The sequence below is a fragment of the Hylobates moloch genome, unplaced genomic scaffold (genome assembly GCF_009828535.3).
Source record: "Hylobates moloch isolate HMO894 unplaced genomic scaffold, HMol_V3 SCAFFOLD_9, whole genome shotgun sequence".
Lineage (NCBI taxonomy): Eukaryota > Metazoa > Chordata > Mammalia > Primates > Hylobatidae > Hylobates > Hylobates moloch.
In genome coordinates, this window is record NW_026652284.1 from 20287564 (window position 1) to 20306934 (window position 19371).

Consider the following 19371-nt stretch of genomic DNA (forward strand, 5'->3'; position numbering starts at 1 on the left):
GGTGACCTGGCCTGCTGACCCAGGTGCTTTGAACCACAGGCCATGCCCTATGACCTTGATCCCCTGGATTGATGCCTGCCTTGTCCAGCCCTGGTCCTCCACCCAGGCCCAGCTGAGCTGACCCCCCATCCTGGCCTCGCTTGCAGCTCACCGAGCAGGCCCCAGTCTCTGGGTGGCACAGGTCTGAGTGGCCATTGCATTCACACAGCTCGCAGTGGCCGAGGTAGAGCCCACTCCCGGTGCGCGTGTAGCCAGGGGCGCAGTCCTAGGGGCAGAAAGGAAGGTTGGCCTCTGTTCTCAATGTGCCCCACCCACAGCCAGCAGACCTAGAACCCCTCCCTCCAGTGTCCTCCCAGGGGTGACCCTGGAACATCACAGGCTGGCGCCCCTCCCTCCCCACTTCTGCTCAGTCTGTCCTCCTGCCCACGGCCCTCTCCCAGTCCACACTGTTCACCTCTCAGAGGCATCTCCACGCTGCGCTTTGGGCCGGAGAAATCTGTGTTTCTGAATTGGCTCCCTGTCTCTGGTGGGCCCCCTCAAGGGCATGAACTGGGTTTTAACCTCTGGAGAGTGTGGCCCAAGCTTGAGGCTGCACTGCCCAGTGGTTAGGACATGCTAGGCTTTGGAGTCAATCAGACCCAGGTTCAAATTAGTTTCTGCCACACATTAGCCGTGTGCCCTTGGGACACACTCACCCCTCAGCACCTCTAGTTTACCTGTTAAAGGGGATAATGATATGTAACTCAGGGCTGTCGGGAGGAATACATGCAGGGCCCAGATGCAGGGGTCATTACAGTTATGATGGTAATCAAGGCTGCGGCGACGCCGGCTGACTTGCTTGCTGATGCGTCTGTGCCTGTGCAGAGGTGGCGGAGCCGGCCACACACTCACCTGGCAGGACAGACCGATGTAGCCTGGGGGGCAGCGGCACTCCTCCACCTCTAGGGCACGGGGTCCGTTTGAGGGCCCCGGCTGGGCGACCTCCAGGCTGACTGCGCTGATGCTGGCCGCCAGCGGCACGGAGGAGAACGTGGCCCGGATCAGGAGCTCATCCAGGTCGGCCAGTGCCATCAGGAGGTGCTCGCGTGTGGCCGGCTGCCCATCGGGCCGGCGCCAGAATTCCTGGGTTGGGGGTGGCAACGTGGGCAGGGGCAGTGGGCTTTGTGGGCTGCTCCTACAGTCACCACCCCCCAACTCCTGCCATACAGGCACTGACTGAGAGCTGCCAGGTGAAGGCTGGGGAGCAAGAGGCAGGGTGGGCATCAAAGCCAGGCTCCGAGTCAGGGTGGAGGGTGGGGTGGGGTTAGACATAGCGTGGCCAGGTGCCCCTTACCTCTCGGAACACGATCTCGTAGCTCCTCCTCCCAGGGCCCTGCAGCGCTGGCTGGGAGGCCACTAGCATGATGTTGTTGCCCTGGAAAGACACCAGCAGGACTGGAAGGGGAGCCGAGGGGTCCCTGGGGTGACAGGGTGTCCTCCACCAGTCCTAGATTCTCTGTAACCCCCAGCCTCCCACCTCTCTGCTCTTGCAAGCTCACGCGCCCAAAGGAGTCAGGCACATGCCCACTGCCCCCTTCTCCCAGCGGCAGGATCCTCTGCTTGGGTAGTGTCCAACCAGGCAGGGATGTGGGGGCACGGGCCTAACTCCCCCAGCCTGTGCCAGGAAACTGAGTGCTGGATGGAAAGAACAAAGGACAAATGCCGAGGGTGCCCCTGGCTTCCATCCTGCCCTTCTGCCCGCCCAGCATGGCATCCAAATGCTCACCGTGATCTGCACGTCGGGGTCAGAGAGCGGGCTGCCCTGTGGGCCTGCCGTGTAGGAGAGGGTGTATCGCAACTTCCCACCGTAGGCCGCCACCTGCAAAGAGGCAAGCCCAGAGGTCACAGGCTGACCTTGGGGTGTGAGTGTTGGACCATACAGGTGAGGGATGGAGCATCTGGTGGCCTTTTTGCACCTGTGCTACACTCCCCCACTGCTTCCCTGCCCAAACCAAGAGGCCAGGGTGCATGGCTGCCTGGGAAACAGGACATTTCTCAGTTCCTCTGCAGCCCCAGACATGGTGGTGATGATGCTGAGCAGCCTCTTTGCTCTGCAAGGTTCTCTATTCCCCATTGCCTGACGGTGCCGGCGAACAAACTCCAGGTCTGCTTTCATTTACAGGAATTTCCCATAAGGCAGACAAGGGTAATGACAATGACCACCATGAGGAGGCTGCGGAAGCTTCAAAAGTTCTCAGCCATGGGGGTGGGGCTTAGGGCAGCCCCTCGGAGGCCTTGCCTCCTAGGCAGGTGGTTTTTGTTTGCCCAGAATCCAGTTCCTCCTTTCTAGAAACTAAACCGTGGTTTTCTATAAAGAACAACTCTCTCCGCACATGCAGACCATGTGGTCTGAGGGCCCTGATCCCCTCCTCCTCTATAGCGGAGACATGAGCCAGGCCTGGCCAATCTGCATAACCTACCACTGCCCTTTGCCACCCCATCAGGGATAGACAAGTAACCTGGGCACTTCTGCTCTATCAGGCCAGGGGAAGTCCCTTCTGCAGTCAGATGAGAAGCTGGAGAACCAGGATAAAGCCCTAATGAGCCCCTGGATAAGGCCATGCCTGATACCAGACATGCTTAGACTCCACAGTTGCATGAGCTAATAGATTCTTTGTTGCAGACAAGCCCACTGGACTTGGGCACTGTGTTGCTCATGACCGGAGAGTCCTTACTCTTGCTGCAGAGGACCTTCACGTGGACAGCCGAGGCCCCCCAGCTCTGCCCCACAGGACTTTCCTTTCTCTTCTCTGCCACCAGGGCAGACGTTCATCTCAATACCAAACTGCATCAAACCTACCCCTTTGTTCATTTCTATGTTCACTCAGCTCACCAGCATTTATCAAACACCTACTGATTACACATATGGCCCTGGGCTACATGGCTACAGGGAGCTCAAGGCATGGTAAGGAATTTTGGAGTGTAAAAATAACTGGTTTCCTGCTTGCTTTGAATGCCAGCAAGTTCACAGCCATTTCTGGGACTGACTTTCTAGCAAGTTGCAGGTGTGTACAGCACAGTGGTTTTTAAACAATTTTTATTTATTTTTTCACTTTTTTAAAAAATAGAGATGGGGTCGCCCTATGTTGCTCAGGCTGGTCTCAAACTCCTAGACTCAAGCGATCGTCCTGCTTCAGCCTCCCAAAATGCTGGGATTACAGGCATGAGCCACCATGCCCGGCCGATTTATTTTTTTACAGACAGCATTTCGCTATGCTGCTTAAGCTGGTCTCAACTCCTGGCCTGAAGCGATCCTCCAGCCTCAGTCTCCCAAAGCGCTGGGATTACGGGTGTGAGCCATTGTACCCAGATCCAGCATAGTGATTAAAATGGCAGACTCCATGGTCTGAATGACCTGGGTTCAAACTAGCTCTACTGGCTATATAACCTTGGACAAGTTGCTTCACCCCATCTGAGCTCTACTTTTCTCACATGGAAATGGAAGTAAAAGTAATACCCACTTTGAAGGGTATCACGAGGATTAAGTAATACAGGACACAAACGGTGATGTACTCCACACAGTTTGAGAATGCACATCACGCTCGATAACCCTGCAGTACTCCAGCTCCACCCTCGGCTCCAGCAGATCACTTCTCATCCTCACCCCTCAACCTCCCTGTCTCACTTCTCTGACTGTACCTTGTGACATGTCATGCCTATTCTTTTGTTTGTTTGTTTTTTGGGATGGAGTTTCATTCTTGTTGCCTAGGCTGGAGTACAGTGGCACAATCTCAGCTGACTGTAACCTCTGCCTCCCGGGTTCAAGTGATTCTCTCACTTCAGCTTCCCAAGTAGTGGAATTACACGTGCCTGCCACCACGCTCCGCTAGTTTTTGTATTTTTAGTAGAGATCACACCTGGGATTACAGGTGTGAGCCACCGCACCTAGCCTGTTACGTGTATTCTTTTTTTTTTTTTTTTTGAGACGGAGTCTCGCTCTGTCACCCAGGCTGGAGTGCAGTGGCGCAATCTCGGCTCACTGCAAGCTCCGCCTCCCGAGTTCACGCCATTCTCCTGCCTCAGCCTCTCCGAGTAGCTGGGACTACAGGCACCCGCCACCACGCCCGGCTAATTTTTTGTATTTTTAGTAGAGACGGGGTTTCACCGTGGTCTCGATCTCCTGACCTCGGGATCCACCCGCCTCGGCCTCCCAAAGTGCTGGGATTACAAGCGTGAGCCACCGCGCCCGGCCTTGTTACGTGTATTCTTAAGAGGTACTTGAAATTGTTGGAACAAAATAGAGGCAATATCAATACTCATCTAAGGCCAATGCCAGCACTCATGATGATAATAATAATGACACTGATGGTGACAGGAATGATAATCGGATGGAAAGGGAGCTCTGGGAGGCCAGAGCCCACTCTGCCTGTACACGACGCAGCACACAGTAAATAATTAAAGCTTCTTGAATGACTGAGTGAAGTACCCAAAACTAGGCCAGCGTCTAGACACGAGGTCAAGGAAGCCCAGAGAAAAGGCACTAGAGAAACTCTCCCAGGCGAGACAGCCCCTCTGACAGGGGTCAGGGGTCAGGGGTCAGGGGCCAGGGGTCAGGGCCCGCTGAAGGACAGGGGCAGAGCTGAGTTCAGTCTCAGCTGTGCTCTGACCTGAACGTGAGACCCCACCGTGAGCCTCGGTCTCCCCATTTGTGTCACAAAGGGCCTTGACAAAGGGCCCTCTGATATTTTAGGATTCTACGACACCCCTATAATCCCCCCAAATCCTTGTTACCTTGTCCCCCAGGAAGGCCCGGGGCAGCTGCCAGTAATAGAGGCTTCCAGGAAGCAGAGAGAAGCCTTCGTAGGAGAGAGAGAACTAGGAGGGAAGGGCAGGTGGTGAGAGCCGAGGGGAGCGGGGGTGGGGTGGGAGGGCGCAGGTGGTTCCGGCAGGGGTGGACCGTCATGGGAGGGAGGCCCGGTGGCAGGGCAGAGAGACAGAGCCCCCCACTCCCACCCGACAGTGCGGGTCCTGGCCCTGCTCTTCGGACGACTTTCTTCCCAATCCCGGCCCAGGTCCCCAGCTGCTCTCTCTGGGTGTGGCCTGGGTCGGCTTCTCCTCCCATCTGCTGGGTCTCTTTTGTGGACCCCAATGTTTACACAGCACATCAGTAAACAATTTCAATGGGGTGGCTCCTTTCATATGTATTTGAAAGAGAGTAACCAGCCTGAGTTGGTATATGATTGATTTAAAGGAAAATTGGAAAGAAATAATAGTCCAAGTAGTTCACAGAAATTGGTGAAGTTGGTTCAGAAATGACTGAAGTCTAGAAAGCATGGTGGGTGGGGATCCCTTGATGGGCACCTTGGCACATACCTGAGAGTCTGGTGAGAAAGATAGAGAAGCTGAGGAAGAGGAGGAGGAGGAGGAGGAGGAAGAAGGAGGAGGAGGTGCTGCTCGCAGAGCAGCTGCAGGCTGGGGATGAGGAGAGAGCCCCTGGGGAGGGGGTTGGGGGTGGGCAGCAAAGCTGGACAGGAGCTGCCAGATCTCAGCATCCATCCGTCTCTGAGCCTCGTCCACCTGAGGGACCAGGAGCCGAAGAACAGCAGAAGGGAGCAGAGAGGGACAGAAAGGACGTCCATGAGGCTTCACCTCCCTCAGGCCCAGCCAGCCACCCGCTCTGCACTGTCTGCTCACAAGTGCTGATACCTGGCACTCTGGCCCTTGTACCCACTGCCCTCTTGTTCCTCCTGAGCTAGGCAGGGGTATGCCGGGATGGGTTTGGCTGCCTATGGGCCGTGACTGATGGGAGAAGCCCTACAAAGGGTGCCCAGCAAGGGAGGGGCAGAAGTGCTGGAGGCAGCCCCAGGGGCATCTGGAGGGGGTTGTTGCTCCTCGGCCTGACTCTCTGTGTGTGCCCTGGCACCAGCCCAAGCCATTCATGGTTCTGGAATGTTTCCCAGGGGTGACACCAGAGCAGACCAGGCATCAGGCTGGGGCCTGGCCTGGCATAGGGGAAATGGCCCAGGAAAGCTGGAGTCTTCACTCAGGCGCCTGCCTGGACTCAGCTCTCTGGTCTCCTCCCTGCAGCCCTAGGTACAACCTGTCCTAGCCAGGTCCTCAGTTACCTGTGATGCCCGCTGTGCCCGGTCCCTGCCCTCTGGGGGCCCTGGGATCCTCCCAGCTGTCACAGCTGCCCGCAACTGCTCCTCTGAGAGGGATGTGCGGTTCTGATGAAATGGAGGGAGCAGGCCAGCTAAGACCTCCCAAGGTCCTAGAGCTAGAGCCATGGGCAGGGCCCTCTACCCATGGACGTGGTAGTCAGAAAGGCCCACACTAATTAGGAAGAAAGATGCATGCCCCCCTCTTCAGGCTGGCACCCAAGAGTTAACTCTAGGCCGCCCACATGCACACAGAGGGTTAATGGTGGTTGCTTGAGAGGCAGGGCCAGGGGAACCTGGGGGGCTAGATACAGTCATGTGGATTAGCATCGGGTTAGTCTTCTTGCTACTTCAGTTGCCATTCTGACTTCAGACAGTTGGCACCAGGACCAGACCACACAGCAGGTGAGGCAAGGTGAGGCACATACCCTCCTGGCTCCAACCCTGGGGCCATGGGACACTGCCTGGGTTCATGCAGACCCCCACTGAGCATCTCCCCACACAGGGCTGGAAGCACCCAAGAAGGCACCACGCCCCATCACACCAACTTCACACCACGCACATCCTGGGCCTACCTGGTGAGCCCGGCGCATCCGCGCAAAGTACGCCTCCCTCTATGGGGCGCAGGGAAATGCCAGGACAGGAGACAGAGATAGGTCTGAGAATTGTAGGACACGGCAGCAGGGAGGCCAGGAGGCAGTGAACCCCAGAAGGGAGAGGGGAGAAGGGACCAGAAGGCAGCCAGGCCCGGGAGAAACCTGGAGTACCTGGCTGTGTCCAAGGAACGGGGATGAGGCAACCCCAGAGCACCCCCTCCTAGGTGTTCCTGGCCCCTCACCCCTTGCCTGGGGGCACATCTGCTGGAACACTGGCCTCGACCAGCAGTGGACTCCTGTGCCAAGACCCACTTGCCCTGGGTGCCACCGGATGCCTGTGCTGCTCAAGGAACACATTTGGGCAGCTGTCCCAGAGCCCACCCCTGAGCCCCTGCCCCCCACAACACCATCACACCATCGCCACCACCATCACCACCTTCCCACCAGACCCTGTTCTGGAGTAGCAAAGACAGGTTCACCTCTGACTGGCAGAGTATTTGTTTTTTTTTTTTTTTTTTTTTTGAGACAGGGTCTTACTCTGTCACCCAGGCTAGACAGCAATGGTGCAATTATGGCTCACTGCAACCTCCCCCTCCTGGGCACCAGCGATCCTCCACCTCAGCCTCCCTAAGTAGCTGGGACTACAGGCATGCACCAACATGCCCAGCTAATTTTTTGTATTTTTTGTAGAGACGGGTTTCATCACATTGCCCAGGCTGGTCTCAAACTCCTGAGCTCAAGTGGTCCTCCCGCCTCAGCCTTCCAAAGTGCTGGGATTACAGGTGTGGGCTCTGGCCTTCGGCAGAGCATTTGAAGGGCAGCTTCTGACCTGGGTTTGGATCCCAGCATTCCCACCTCTCAGCTGCGGGGCTTTGGGTAAGTTACCGAGGCCCTCTTGCCTTGTTTATGAAATGGGGCAGTAGCAGGACCTGGCTCACACAGTTGTGGTTTGTGACTTGTAAAGGACGCTGCCTAGCACATAGTGAGAGCTCAACACACATGACGTATCATGAGAATTACTGTGTCCAACACAAGCACAGAGCCAGCAGTGTGGATGAGTGAAGTCGGAGCGGGCACGTGAATGACACTGAAACTGTGTCTCACTTGTCTTTATATTTCCCGGCCTCTCCCAGATCTGTTTGTTGAACAACTGTGTGAAAGCTAAAAGTCATGAACAGCTGAGCACTTGTTATGTGCCAGGCACGATCTCCAATCCCCTCAGCCACCATGAAGTTGAGGTTTATCAAATGGTGTCTGGCTGGCAAGCAGCAGAGCTGGGGTTTAGACCGATGTCTATGGGACCGCAAAAGCCACGTGCCTAACCACGATATGGCCATGCAGGTGGCAGGTGCCTGCCTGCTGAGAGACGGTGCAGAGGTGAACTCATGTCTGAGTCACGGCTGACCCGGGTGCCGGGCTGGGGCCCACCTTGTCTCCCTGGTATGTCTCCGGCAGCTGCCAGTAGAAGGACTCGTGGCCAAGGTGGGCGAAGTTGCCAAAAGAGAGCTGGGCACCCTCAGGCACGGGTTCCACAGTGAATTCTCCTGTCAGGCGGCTGTTCCGCTGTGGGTTCACCAGGGCAAAGCCTTGGAAGTCCCCAGGGGCAAAATGGGTGGAGATCTGGCAGGGGAAAAAGGAGGGGGCGTCAGCCTGGGCACTGGGGTGCCTTGGTGGGGGATGGGGCACGGGAGGGTGTTAAGGTGGGGAATGGGGTCCTGCTGAGATCAGGGCTGCGAGAGAAATAATGGGGGCATGTGAGGGTATTGAGGCAGGGATGAGGGTAGCTGGGCTCAGTGCTGAGATGGACAGTAACGGGCAGCAGGTGGCACCTCCGCCTGGGGCTGGGCAGCACAGGCTCTCACCAGGTGGCGCGTGTAGGTAGAGCTGGCGCACTGCTGGGTGATGCCCATACAGAAGCAGGGCAGGCAGCCGTCGGGGTTGCTGGCACTCAGGTGGAAGTGGTGGGGTCGGCAGTGGCTGCAGGTGAGGCCTTCCACCTGGGCCTGGGTAGATGGGTGGAAGGAGGCAGGCAGGGGACGCAGTGGGTCTCCTGCACCCCCAGCAGCCAGAGGCCAGCCTCCCTGGCCACTTCCAGCAGCCCCGGGCAGCCCCTGGCCTGTTCCCCATGCCCTGCCCTCCATGTCCAGGTCTCGGCTTCCACCAGATGCTGCCTGATTTCCCTGCAGGGTCCGGGCATCGCGGCAGAGCAGGCCCCTCGGGGCAGGGATTCGGACTGACCTTGCACTGGCACTGACCAGCAGCATCACACTGGCTGCTGACGCTGCCTTGGGGGTCACAGTTGCAGCCTATGGGCCCTGGCACCTGGCCGTCTCCTGAGGTGGAAGAAAGCCATGGCTGAAGCCCCAAACCCGCCACCCGGCACCCCTCTTCCCTCCACTCTGCTCACCACTGAGAGGGAGCTCTGATTTCTGATGTGGGCACTCAACACTCTCACCACAGCCCTTGGAGGTGGTGGGGGCTGCTCCTATCCGCATTTTACAGATGAAGAAACAGAGGCTCAGACAGGCAAAGCCAAAAGGGAGTAAAGGCTTCTGTCCTAGCTCCACCCTAGGGACACTGGGTAACCCGACCCCAACAACCTCCCCAGTCCTACTCACTCTGACATGGCTGGCCCTGGCTGGGGTTGCCATAGTAGCCAGGGGCACACCTGCAGAGAGAAAAAGCCTAAGATGAATTTTGGATGAAGGGAAGCAGAACCCCAGGGCTGGGCTGGGGGCCCCATACTGAATTCGGTGGCCTCGTGCACTAGAAGAAACGAACAGCCTGACTTGCCCATGTTACGGGGAAACTGGGCAGAGAAGAGCAGGGACGTGCCCTGGACCGCAAAGCCAGTGAATCGGGGCAGTCAGGAACCCAGGAGCTTCAGAAAGAAGCAGGGGTTTTGTGGGAAGACTCTGGCCCGGCTGGGGCAGGGGGCCAGGGGGCTGAAGGTGAACCGCAGGCTAGGATGTGTGTCTGAGGGTCTTGAATTCTGGGCTAGAGGGTGAGTCTCCCAAGGAGGGGAGCTGACTGTCTTCTGGGGCCTGTGCAAGGTTAAGAGTGAGAGGCATCCCTGATTCCTCTGGGTTGGAAGGGTTGGGCCCTGCCTGCAGACTCCAGGGACACCCCCTGTGCACGTCCCCCCACCCTCTCCACCCCCTGCCTCACCTCTCACAGTGACGCCCACTGTGGCCTGGGGAGCACGCATCACAGGTGGGGTGGCCGTCTGTGTCCAGAAAACAAGTGTGGGCAGCCCTGAGTGTGGGGGCAGATTTCTAGTCAGGAACGCAGTGGCTCCTTCCTCTCCCCCGAATCCTCTTTCAGGACCAGGGGAGAGGGGAGGGGAAGAAATCTTGTGTCCTGAGTGCCACTGCATGCCTGGCACTGTGTGCTAAGAGTTCCACATGCATAGCCTCATTCAACTCTCACACAAGGGGCTGAGGAGGGTGGACTACCCCATTTCACAGATGAGGCAGCTGAGGCCCTGAAAGTGAAGTGTACCTCACAGCAAGCGACACTGAGAAGGCAGCAAGGCCAGGATTTAACCACTACCTCTCAGAAGGGCCCTGGACAAAGCAGGTGTGGGAGGGGGTGGTAGACATTTCAGGGAAGGGCAGATGCAGGCGGGGACTGGACGCACTGGCCGGCAGCAGGGTCTCCGTAGCAGGGGCACAGCTGGCAGTCCTGAGGTGTCCCCCGCTGGGCATCCCCGTAGTATCCTGGCTGGCACTGCTCACACCGAGGGCCCTCTGTGTGATGCTGGCAGCCCTGGAGGAGCAGGATGTGAGTTGAGGCTGGGCCCCCAGAGGCCACAGATTGCTGGGGTGGGCGGAAGGAGGGCGGGACTCACCTGGCAGGCACCTGTTTCGGGCTCGCAGGCCTCTGAGTGGCCGTGGCAGCTGCAGCGTTCGCAGGTACCCAGGTAGAGGCCACTGGGTGTGCGTGTGTAGCCTGTGTCACAGTCCTGGGGGCAGAAAGATGGCAGTGGGAGGGCCTTCCGAACACGGCCCACTCAGGTAGGGGCACTGGATGGCCAGGGCTGGGGAGGTGTGGAGGGCTCATGGAGAAGGAGCGAGAAGCACCATGGAGGGGGCTGGCTGGGCTGGCGTGGGGCCCAGGACTCACCTGGCAGGATGGGCCACGGTACCCGGGTGGGCAGGAGCACTGTTCCACTTCCAGCGCGGGGTCCTGGCCGGTTTCCTCAGGCACAGCCACGTCCATGCTGATGCCAGAGACCCTGGGTGTGACAAGACCCAGCGTGAATAGGAGTGCTGGCTCTGTGCCAGGCATGCCTGGACTCCTCCACTGGGAGGGTCTTATTAGTCCTCCCGACAGCCCTGTCACAGTGCTTCTGGGGCCCTGTCCAGATCTCCAGAGGCTGCGAGGACCGTGGCAAACAGCTGTTACCTGCAATTTACTCCAAACCATCACCTTTCCTCACCTGGAGAGGTTATACCACCCTGTTCCCCTGGGTCCCCAATGACAGGCTGATACAGGCTCTAAGAGCCCACGGGCCTGAAAGCAAGATCACTTCCGGCAAATGACTCTCCAGAGCTCCCCGTGAGCTGAGGCTGGGGCTAGACTTGACCTGCAACCACATCCCTGCATGGCCCCTCCTCCCTCCTTCGTCCCTCTCCTTGTGAGTCACGTGCACCCCAATCCCTGTCTCAGGCTTCTTTCTAGGGAGACTGGCCCCAGACCAGCCTGTAAGGGAGACATTGTTAAACTCTCCATTTTACAGACAGGGAAAGTGAGGCACAAAAGGGTCACAGTCTGTAAATGGCTGTGCTGCACTGCACCGCTTAGACGGAGCCCCCTCCCCAAGCCCATGCTGGTCCTCCTGCCCCGGCTCCAGACACCTGCTCTCAGCGGGCTGCTGGGCGTAGGATGCTCGGATCAGGAGGGTGTCGATGCCCGCCAGTGCCATCAGCAGGTGCTCCCGTGTGGCTGGCTGCCCATCGGGCCGCTGCCACGCTTGCTGCCAAGGAAAGGACACATGTGCTCAGCCCCTGATGTCCTGGAGTATTGATGCCGGAGAGGCAGGAGCAAGGGCCTGCCCGCACCCCTACCCCCAGGGGGCAGTATTGCTCACCTCCCGGAAGGGCACAGTGAAGGTGCTGGGCTGGCCGGGGCTGGGCTCCTGGGCCACATGGTGCTCTAGGATGATGTTGTTACCTTGCAGCACCACCAACGGCTGCCCGTGCAGGGGTGTGGAGCCCGGCTGGGACCGCTGGGTCACTGTGAAGCGCAGCTCTCCTCCATAGGAGGTCACCTGGGACCAGGGTTAGACAGGAGCTTAGCGTGGGCCTGAATTCGGGCCCTGTCACTGCCCCAGCTGCCTTTTCCATGCAGTGTAGCTCACTATTCTCCCAAGGCACCACGACCCTCCTGCCTCCAAGCCTTTGCCCAGCACTGTTCCTGCTGCCTGGAGTTTCCTTTGCCTTCCCACCCACTACCCACCTTGTCCCCCAGGAAGCGTGAAGGGAGGCTCCAGAAGTAGGGTCCAGATAAGAGTCTGTGGAAGGAGGAGAATCCCAGTTCCCCAGGCGTGGGGGAGAAGATGCCCTCGTTGGTGGTGTGGGTGCTTGCGGCGTTGGTCAGGCTGAAGTGACCAGGCTCCTCAGAGGCCCCGTGCACCTGGGAGGAGGAGAAAGGGCTGGGATGGGGGCCGTGGCCTGGGACTGGCGCTTGGTCCATCCAGCCCAGGGCTTGGCGGTCCTGCCCGCCCACCTTGCAGAGGTACCTGGGCACGGCTCCATGAAGAGCTGGTGCAGTGGCGACTGACACCCATGCAGAAGCACTTGAGGCAGCCATCGGGGTTTCGGGTACTCAGGTGGAAAGAGCCGTCAGCACATTCATTGCACAAGCGCCCCACCACATTGTTCTGCAGGCACAGAGTTGGAGCTGAAGGACAGCCCACAGGAGAGGCTGCCTGGAGCTCTGGCCGAATCCACCCTCAGTCCAGATAGGAACCCAAGACCCAGGGGAGCCACTGAAAGAGGACACGTGGCCGGGCGCGGTGGCTCACGCCTGTAATCCCAGCACTTTGGGAGGCCAAGGCGGGTGGATCACCTCAGGTCAGCAGTTCAAGACCAGCCTGGCCAACATGGCAAAACCCCGTCTCTATTAAAAATACAAAAATTAGCCTGGCGTGGTGGCACACAGCTGTAATCCCAGCTACTCAGGAGGCTGAGGAAGGAGAATTGTTTGAATCCGGGAGGTGGAGGTTGCAGTGAGCCGAGATTGCGCCACTGCACTCCAGCCTGCGTGATGGGAGTGAGACTCCATCTCAAAAAAAAAAAAAAAAAAAAGAAAAGAAAGAGCACATGTATGAGGCGTCATTACCATCTGAATAGTAATTCCCACTTAACAAGCACTTAGGCAAGCATTTTTCCCTTTTCTCTTTGGCTGGCAGGGGTTTCACCAATAAATTTAGATATGAAATACAGCGACTTGATTGAAATAATTGCTGCTTCTATTTATGGAGTGTTTCACGCACTGTTCTGCTTTCCATTCGACATCACCTCTTTTAACTCCCCTAAGGACCTTGAGAGGTAGGTGATACCTTCATCCTTCACATGAGGAAACAGAGGCTCAGGGATGTGAAATGACTTGCACAAAGTTACTCAGCTTGCCCATCCACTCTGGGATTTAAGACCAGGAGTGCCTGGCTCCAGAATCTATCCATTCTTTTTTACACCGACACTTGATACTCACATTCTCTCTTTTTTTTTTTTTTTTTTGAGACGGAGTTTCAGTCTTGTTGCCCACAATGGAGTACAGTGGTGCGGTCTCAGCTCACTGCAACCTCTGCTTCCTGGGTTCAAGCGATTCTCCTGCCTCATCCTCCTGAGTAGCTGGGATTATAGGTGCCCACCAACACGCCCGGCTAATTTTTGTATTTTTAGTAGAGATGGGGTTTCACCATGTTGGCTAGGCTGGTCTTGAACTCCTGACCTCAAGTGATCCACCCACCTCAGCCTCCCAAAGTGCTGGGATTACAGGCGTGAGCCACTGTGCCCGGCCGATGCTCCCATTCTTAACGCAAGTGACCTCCCTTCTCTGAGTCTCCATTTCCTTATTCACAAATTGGGGACACTAATATCTATATCATTGTATCAATGTGACAATGGACAAAGTATGGCAAAAGCAAAGGTACAATGCAGATACAAAGACTGCATAAAGAATGACTGGGACTTGAACTCTGGTCGCCTGACTCCCTAACGAGTGCTCCTTCCCAACGCCAGGCCACCTCTCCTGGTACGGAAGCCTGGTCAGCCAGGTCCACCAGCCTCTGACTAGGTTACCACCCACTGGCCAAGGATCTATGGAGGGGACGGAGCTTCCTTCCTCCTTCTCCCAGCTGTGGTGCTGGGCCCAAGGCCCCTGGATGGGCGGCAGATGGCATGCGTACCTTACAGCGGCAGGCCTCCCCGGAGGTCCCCATGCTGCCACGCTCGTCACAGCGCACAATCTCCTGGTCTGGGACACAAAGCGAGTGTTGGCAGGGCAGGTGGGAATGGGATAGACGCAGTCCGGGCAGATAGAGGAAGAGTGGCTCCCCAAGGATCATGAGCTGGGGCAGGGAGGGAGGGTGCCTGGTGTGCAGCCCAGGTTGGGTTGGGAGGTGGGTGTCAGGGGATGGTGGCAGCCATACTCACTGACGGGCCTGCACTTCCCGCCGGGCTGGATGGGGTTGCCCTCGTATCCGGGAGCACAGCTAGGGGAGAGAGGGGGCCGCCATCAGCACTTCCATGACCCCACCCAGGAGCCCCCTTCCTGCAGCCCCCAAGGCTCTACCTCACCTCTCGCAGCGGCGGCCAGTGTAGCCTGGGGCACAGGCGTCACATGTGGCTTGGCCATCCGTGTCCAGGAAGCAAGTGTCTGAGAATCTGTAGGTATCAAGTGGACAAGGCATGGGGCAGGGCTGGGGTGAGGCTTTCTCCTCCCACCCTGGGAAACGACTGCTGTCCACACAGACACAGTGTGCCATGAGGCATGACGCCATCTCCCTGCCCGGCAGCCTCACAGCAACTGTGGGAAGTCAGGGGGCCCATTATACAGAAAAGGAAACAGAGGCCTAGAGAGGTCGAGGAGCATGGGATAACTTAGTGATCAGGTAGAGATCTGAATCCAAGTCTCCCGCCTCCCTGCCCAAAATACTCTCTGGCCTGTTGCACTGTCCCCGGCCAAACCTCCCCACCCTGAGCTGCGGCTGACCTGCGGGAGGCATCGATGTATGGGCAAGGGCAGGGCCTGCAGGCAGTGGCCGTGGCCTTCGTGGCATCCCCAAAGAAGCCAGCCTTGCACTTGTTGCACTGTGGCCCCTCCGTGTTGTGCTGGCAATTCTAGAAGGAGGAGGAGGGTATGGCTCAACTTCTAGAGCAGAACTGGGCCAGATGCTGCGGGGGGCCTTGGAGGCTGTCTAGCTCAGCCTCCCCATCACGCTGGAGCACAGCTTTGCAGACAGGGGAACATCAACTGCAACCACTTATAGATGATGGGGAGCTCATCATCTTACACGGCAGCCTGTCCCATAGATGGTTCCAAATGCCTGCTTTTTATTGACCTAAACCTGCCACCCTCTTCCAATCTGCACCCACTGGCCGGTTCTGCTCTCCAGAGTCTGTTTCTTCTACCCGACACCTTTGCAGGGATTTGGAGATGACATGCTGCCCTGCTTGAGTCTTTTCTTCTGTCAGCTCCACAATCCCAGCTCTCGCCACTATTCCTGAGAAATAAGGTACCACCCCAAGGGCTCTTCCCCCTAGGGCTGCCCTCTGCAGGCCATGCTGCTTCATTTGGCACTCTCCAGGATTAGTCTGATGAGGGTGGAGGAGAGGAGGGCCAACACCTCCCTTGTCTGGATGCTATATCTCTGGGTTTTTTTGTTTGTTTGTTTTTGTTTTTTTTTTTTTGTGAGACGGAGTCTTGCTCTGTTGCCCAGGCTGGAGTGCAGTGGCATGGTCTCGGCTCACTGTAACCTCCACCTCCTGGGTTCAAGCGATTCTCCTGCCTCAGCCTCCTGAGTAGCTGGGATTACAGGCGTGCGCCACCACGCCCGGCTAATTTTTGTATTTTTAGTAGAAATGGGGTTTCACCATGTTGGCCAGGCTGGTCTCAAACTCCTGACCTCAAGTGATCCACCCATCTCAGCTTCCCAAAATGCTGGAATTACAGGCATGAGCCACCGCACCTGACCTATATTTCTGTTATTGCATCCAGAGGTCATGATAGTTCATCTGGCAGTCATGACAGTCATTCTGGAGGCTTGTGCTGAGCTCATGAACACAGGGAGTCTCACACCTTGTCCCTGCTCCTATTTTAGCGTCCAAGTGTCTGCTGGCACTACTCACCAGGCAGTGGCCATACGCAGGATCACAGGAGCTGGCATGGCCATTGCAATTGCAGCCAGAGCAGGTGCCCAGGTAGGGCCCACCAGGCACCCGAGTGAAGTGGGCATCACATCTCTCGCAGGACAAGCCAGAATAGCCAATGGGGCATCTGTGGGGACAGGACCAAGAGAGTCGCTGCAAGGACTGTGAGGCCCTGCCGTTTCTCCTCTATCCTTGCCAGGGTCTCTGTGGTTCCCAGCCCTGCCGGCTCAGGCACCTGCACTCCTCCACACTATGGGCACGGCCATGGCTGGTGGCATGGGTGACGGTGGTATCCATGGTGATGTCACTAAGTCCCACGCTGGCCATCTTGGTGTTGTACACGGTCTGGATGAGCACGGCCTCCAGGCTCTGCAGCACCTGCAGCAGCTCCGCGCGCTGCACCGGCCGGCCAGACTCATGGACCCAGTGCTCCTGGGTATGGGTGAAGGTGGCAGGGGTCACACATCAGCGCCCACCCAGCCTAAATCCCCCTTTGCTCCCAGCCCTAAGGGCTCAGGCGCCACCCACCTCAGAGAACTGGACCTGGCGCTGGTTCAGAGCACCAGGTTGGGTGGGTGTGTGGCCTCGGGAGAGGAGGCGGTACCCGGCACCCACGAGGACCACGTCCGGCCGCTGCACTGGCTCCAGCATGCCACGGGCCAGCTCGTAGCGCACGTTGTAACGCAGGGAGCCGCCATAGGAGTCCACCTGGCACAACAGCGTGGATCAGGGTGGGCAGCTGTGGGCACACTTGACACCCACCATGCCTATGAGGTGCCTATAGTCTTCCAGCTCCTCCCTCACTCTGCCTACCTGAGACTCACTGTGTGCCAGGCACTGAGCTGGGCACAGGGAAACCGAGATGGGTGAGACTCAGGCCCTGACTCTAGGGTGTTTGGTCCATGGCAGGGGGTGGAATCATGCAGTGCACAGGGTACCCAGGGAAGCCAGTGTGGAGGCACAGAACCCAGCCCAGATATGGGGGAGCAGTCAGGGAGGGCTCCCGGGAGGAGGGGAGGCCAGCTCTTCTTCCCAAGCCAACAGTGCTGGGGAAAGGTCCTGCCCTGAATGGATGAGCCGCTGCCACAGGGGGCTGCATCGGGGCATAGTAACACCTCTCCGTCCAAGTCTGCCTTGTTGTCTACCAATTGCAGAGGGAGCAGAGCCCACAGGGATTCTTTCCCCACCCAGGGCGGCAGCCCAGGCCCCTCACCTTGTTGCCCAGGAACTGTACAGGCAGAGACCAGAAGGAGTCGTGGACGAGGAAGCGGCGGGACAGGTCGACTAGCTGGAACTCGTGCAGGGATGGGTCGATCTGCAGCTGCGTGGAGGAGAGGGGTGGCATGCCGGGCTGCGCAGGCATTGTCACATTCACGCCTGCGGGTGGCAAGGGGGAGGCTGAGGGCTGCAGCCTGGGCCTGCCTGATACACCCATCTTGAGGGGCAGCAATCCAGAAAGATGGGAAAGTTCTAGGGGAAATTTGATTTCGAGAAAACTTTGATCTCTCTTCCAAAGTGAAGAAAATGCAGGTTTTGGCCGGGTGTGGTGGCTCACGCCTACAATGTCAGCACTTTGAGAGGCAGAGGCGGGCAGAGTTGAGGCCAGGAGTTCGTGACCAGCCTTCCCAACATGGTGAAACCCCGTCTCTACCAAAAATAAAAAAATTAGACAGGCGTGGTGGTGCGTGCCTGTAGTCCCAGCTACTCAGGAGGCTGAGACAGCAGAATCACTTGAACCCGGGAGGCGGAGGCTGCAGCGAGCTGAGATCACACCAGTGTACTCTAGCCTGGGCAACAGAGCGAGACTCTGTCTCAAAAAAAAAGAAAATGCAGTTTTTTTCCTCCTTCCCAAATACTGGAGCAGCATTTCCCAAAGCATGCTCTGGGAAAGTCAGTGCCATGGAATGATAGCTGGGAACCATTTGGGAACCACAGGGTCAAAGAAAGGAAAAGGGGATTCTTTGAAGCCAGACTTCTCAGGGCCTTTCTTGCTAAGAGACCCACAGACTTTGAGGGCTGAAACAACCCTGCAGGCAGGAGAGCTACACAGGGCTGAGGAACAGGAGACCAAGTCCAGGTGTGTTGTAAGCCTGGGCAAGGGCCTCAGTTTCCTTATCTGTAAGATGGTGCGTAAAGTAGCCTGCCTCCTAGAGGTATAAGCTAAAATGAGCAAATTGACATAAAATGGCAAGCTCTCATTGTTGCTGTTGTTATGACGGGTCATCCAGTCCAACTTTCGGTGGAGTGAAAATATCCTGTACCTACACTCTTCATTATGGTAGCTATTAGGTTGGTGAAAAAGTAATTGCTGGTTTGGTTTTGCCATAAAAAGTAATGGTACTCGCAACACGTGGCCACTGAGCACTGGAGACGTATCTAGTGCTGCTCAGGAATGAATCATTGTATTTCAATTTAAAGAGCCACACGTGGCCAATGACTGCCACATCGGATGGTGCAGCTGTCATGGATGGAGAGCGTACAACCTCCAAAGGCCGTCCCTGCCAGCTCTGGACAACTTTGACTCTCAGCAAGTTCTTCCTTACACGGAGTCCACATCTGTCTGCCAATAGCTTCTCCCCTCATCCTGAATTAACCCCCTGCAACCACAGGAGAATCCAGCTCCTCACCCGCAGAATGACCGAGCACAGCCCTGGGTCTAGGTTTCTCTACCCTCTTTCTTCCCTGCCTTCTGGGGATGTCTTCAGGCCTCCTCCCTCCTGGTCACCATCCACACACAGGCCACCTGCTCACCCTGGAATTCCCACCACTCCCTCCCCTGGACCACCCAGATTCCAATCAGACAGCCCTGGGTTCAGCTCCCCCTCTAAACTGCTGTGTGAACCCAGGGAAGCCCCACAATCTCTCAGAGCCCTGGGGCTCTCATCTTAAAACTGTGAAATCAGCCCTGACCTTGCAAGGGTTATTGGCAGTTCGATGACTGTCATGTCAAGCCACAGGGCCAACTGTCTGCTCACCAAATGGTGGCCACGGCCATTAGCATTCTAAATATACTGGGGGACAACTTTGGGAAGTAACTAAGTTTTGTTTTGTTTTTAGGGATGGGGTCTCACTCTGTTGTCCAGGCTGGAGTGCAATGGTGTGATCATAGCTCACTGCAGCCTCAACCTCCTAGGCTCAACAGATCCTCCTGCCTCAGCCTCTCAAGTAGCTGGGACTACAGGTGCAAGCCACCATGCCTGGCTAGATTTTTTGTTTTTAATTATTTGTAGAGATGGGGTCTCTCTATGTTACCCAAGCTGG

The 19371-nt window shown here is 57.1% G+C and overlaps 1 protein-coding gene across 1 annotated transcript in view; it reads right to left on the minus strand.

The window, feature by feature from the left end:
* HSPG2 (heparan sulfate proteoglycan 2) overlaps nucleotides 1-19371 on the minus strand; it is a 113333-nt gene that overhangs the window by 41163 nt on the left and 52799 nt on the right. Inside the window, exons 14-37 of the mRNA XM_032759223.2 lie at nucleotides 17324-17487; nucleotides 16639-16818; nucleotides 16346-16542; nucleotides 16090-16237; nucleotides 14954-15081; nucleotides 14539-14625; nucleotides 14395-14453; nucleotides 14148-14215; nucleotides 12477-12617; nucleotides 12194-12370; nucleotides 11826-12005; nucleotides 11593-11711; nucleotides 10859-10970; nucleotides 10584-10697; nucleotides 10374-10501; nucleotides 9902-9988; nucleotides 9352-9401; nucleotides 8972-9066; nucleotides 8596-8736; nucleotides 8162-8353; nucleotides 1766-1858; nucleotides 1334-1414; nucleotides 892-1122; nucleotides 152-265 (exon numbers count right to left, since the gene is read on the minus strand). Of these exons, the coding sequence (XP_032615114.2) occupies nucleotides 152-265; nucleotides 892-1122; nucleotides 1334-1414; nucleotides 1766-1858; nucleotides 8162-8353; nucleotides 8596-8736; nucleotides 8972-9066; nucleotides 9352-9401; nucleotides 9902-9988; nucleotides 10374-10501; nucleotides 10584-10697; nucleotides 10859-10970; nucleotides 11593-11711; nucleotides 11826-12005; nucleotides 12194-12370; nucleotides 12477-12617; nucleotides 14148-14215; nucleotides 14395-14453; nucleotides 14539-14625; nucleotides 14954-15081; nucleotides 16090-16237; nucleotides 16346-16542; nucleotides 16639-16818; nucleotides 17324-17487 (3086 nt within the window). The remainder of the gene's footprint in view (nucleotides 1-151; nucleotides 266-891; nucleotides 1123-1333; nucleotides 1415-1765; nucleotides 1859-8161; nucleotides 8354-8595; nucleotides 8737-8971; nucleotides 9067-9351; nucleotides 9402-9901; nucleotides 9989-10373; nucleotides 10502-10583; nucleotides 10698-10858; nucleotides 10971-11592; nucleotides 11712-11825; nucleotides 12006-12193; nucleotides 12371-12476; nucleotides 12618-14147; nucleotides 14216-14394; nucleotides 14454-14538; nucleotides 14626-14953; nucleotides 15082-16089; nucleotides 16238-16345; nucleotides 16543-16638; nucleotides 16819-17323; nucleotides 17488-19371) is intronic.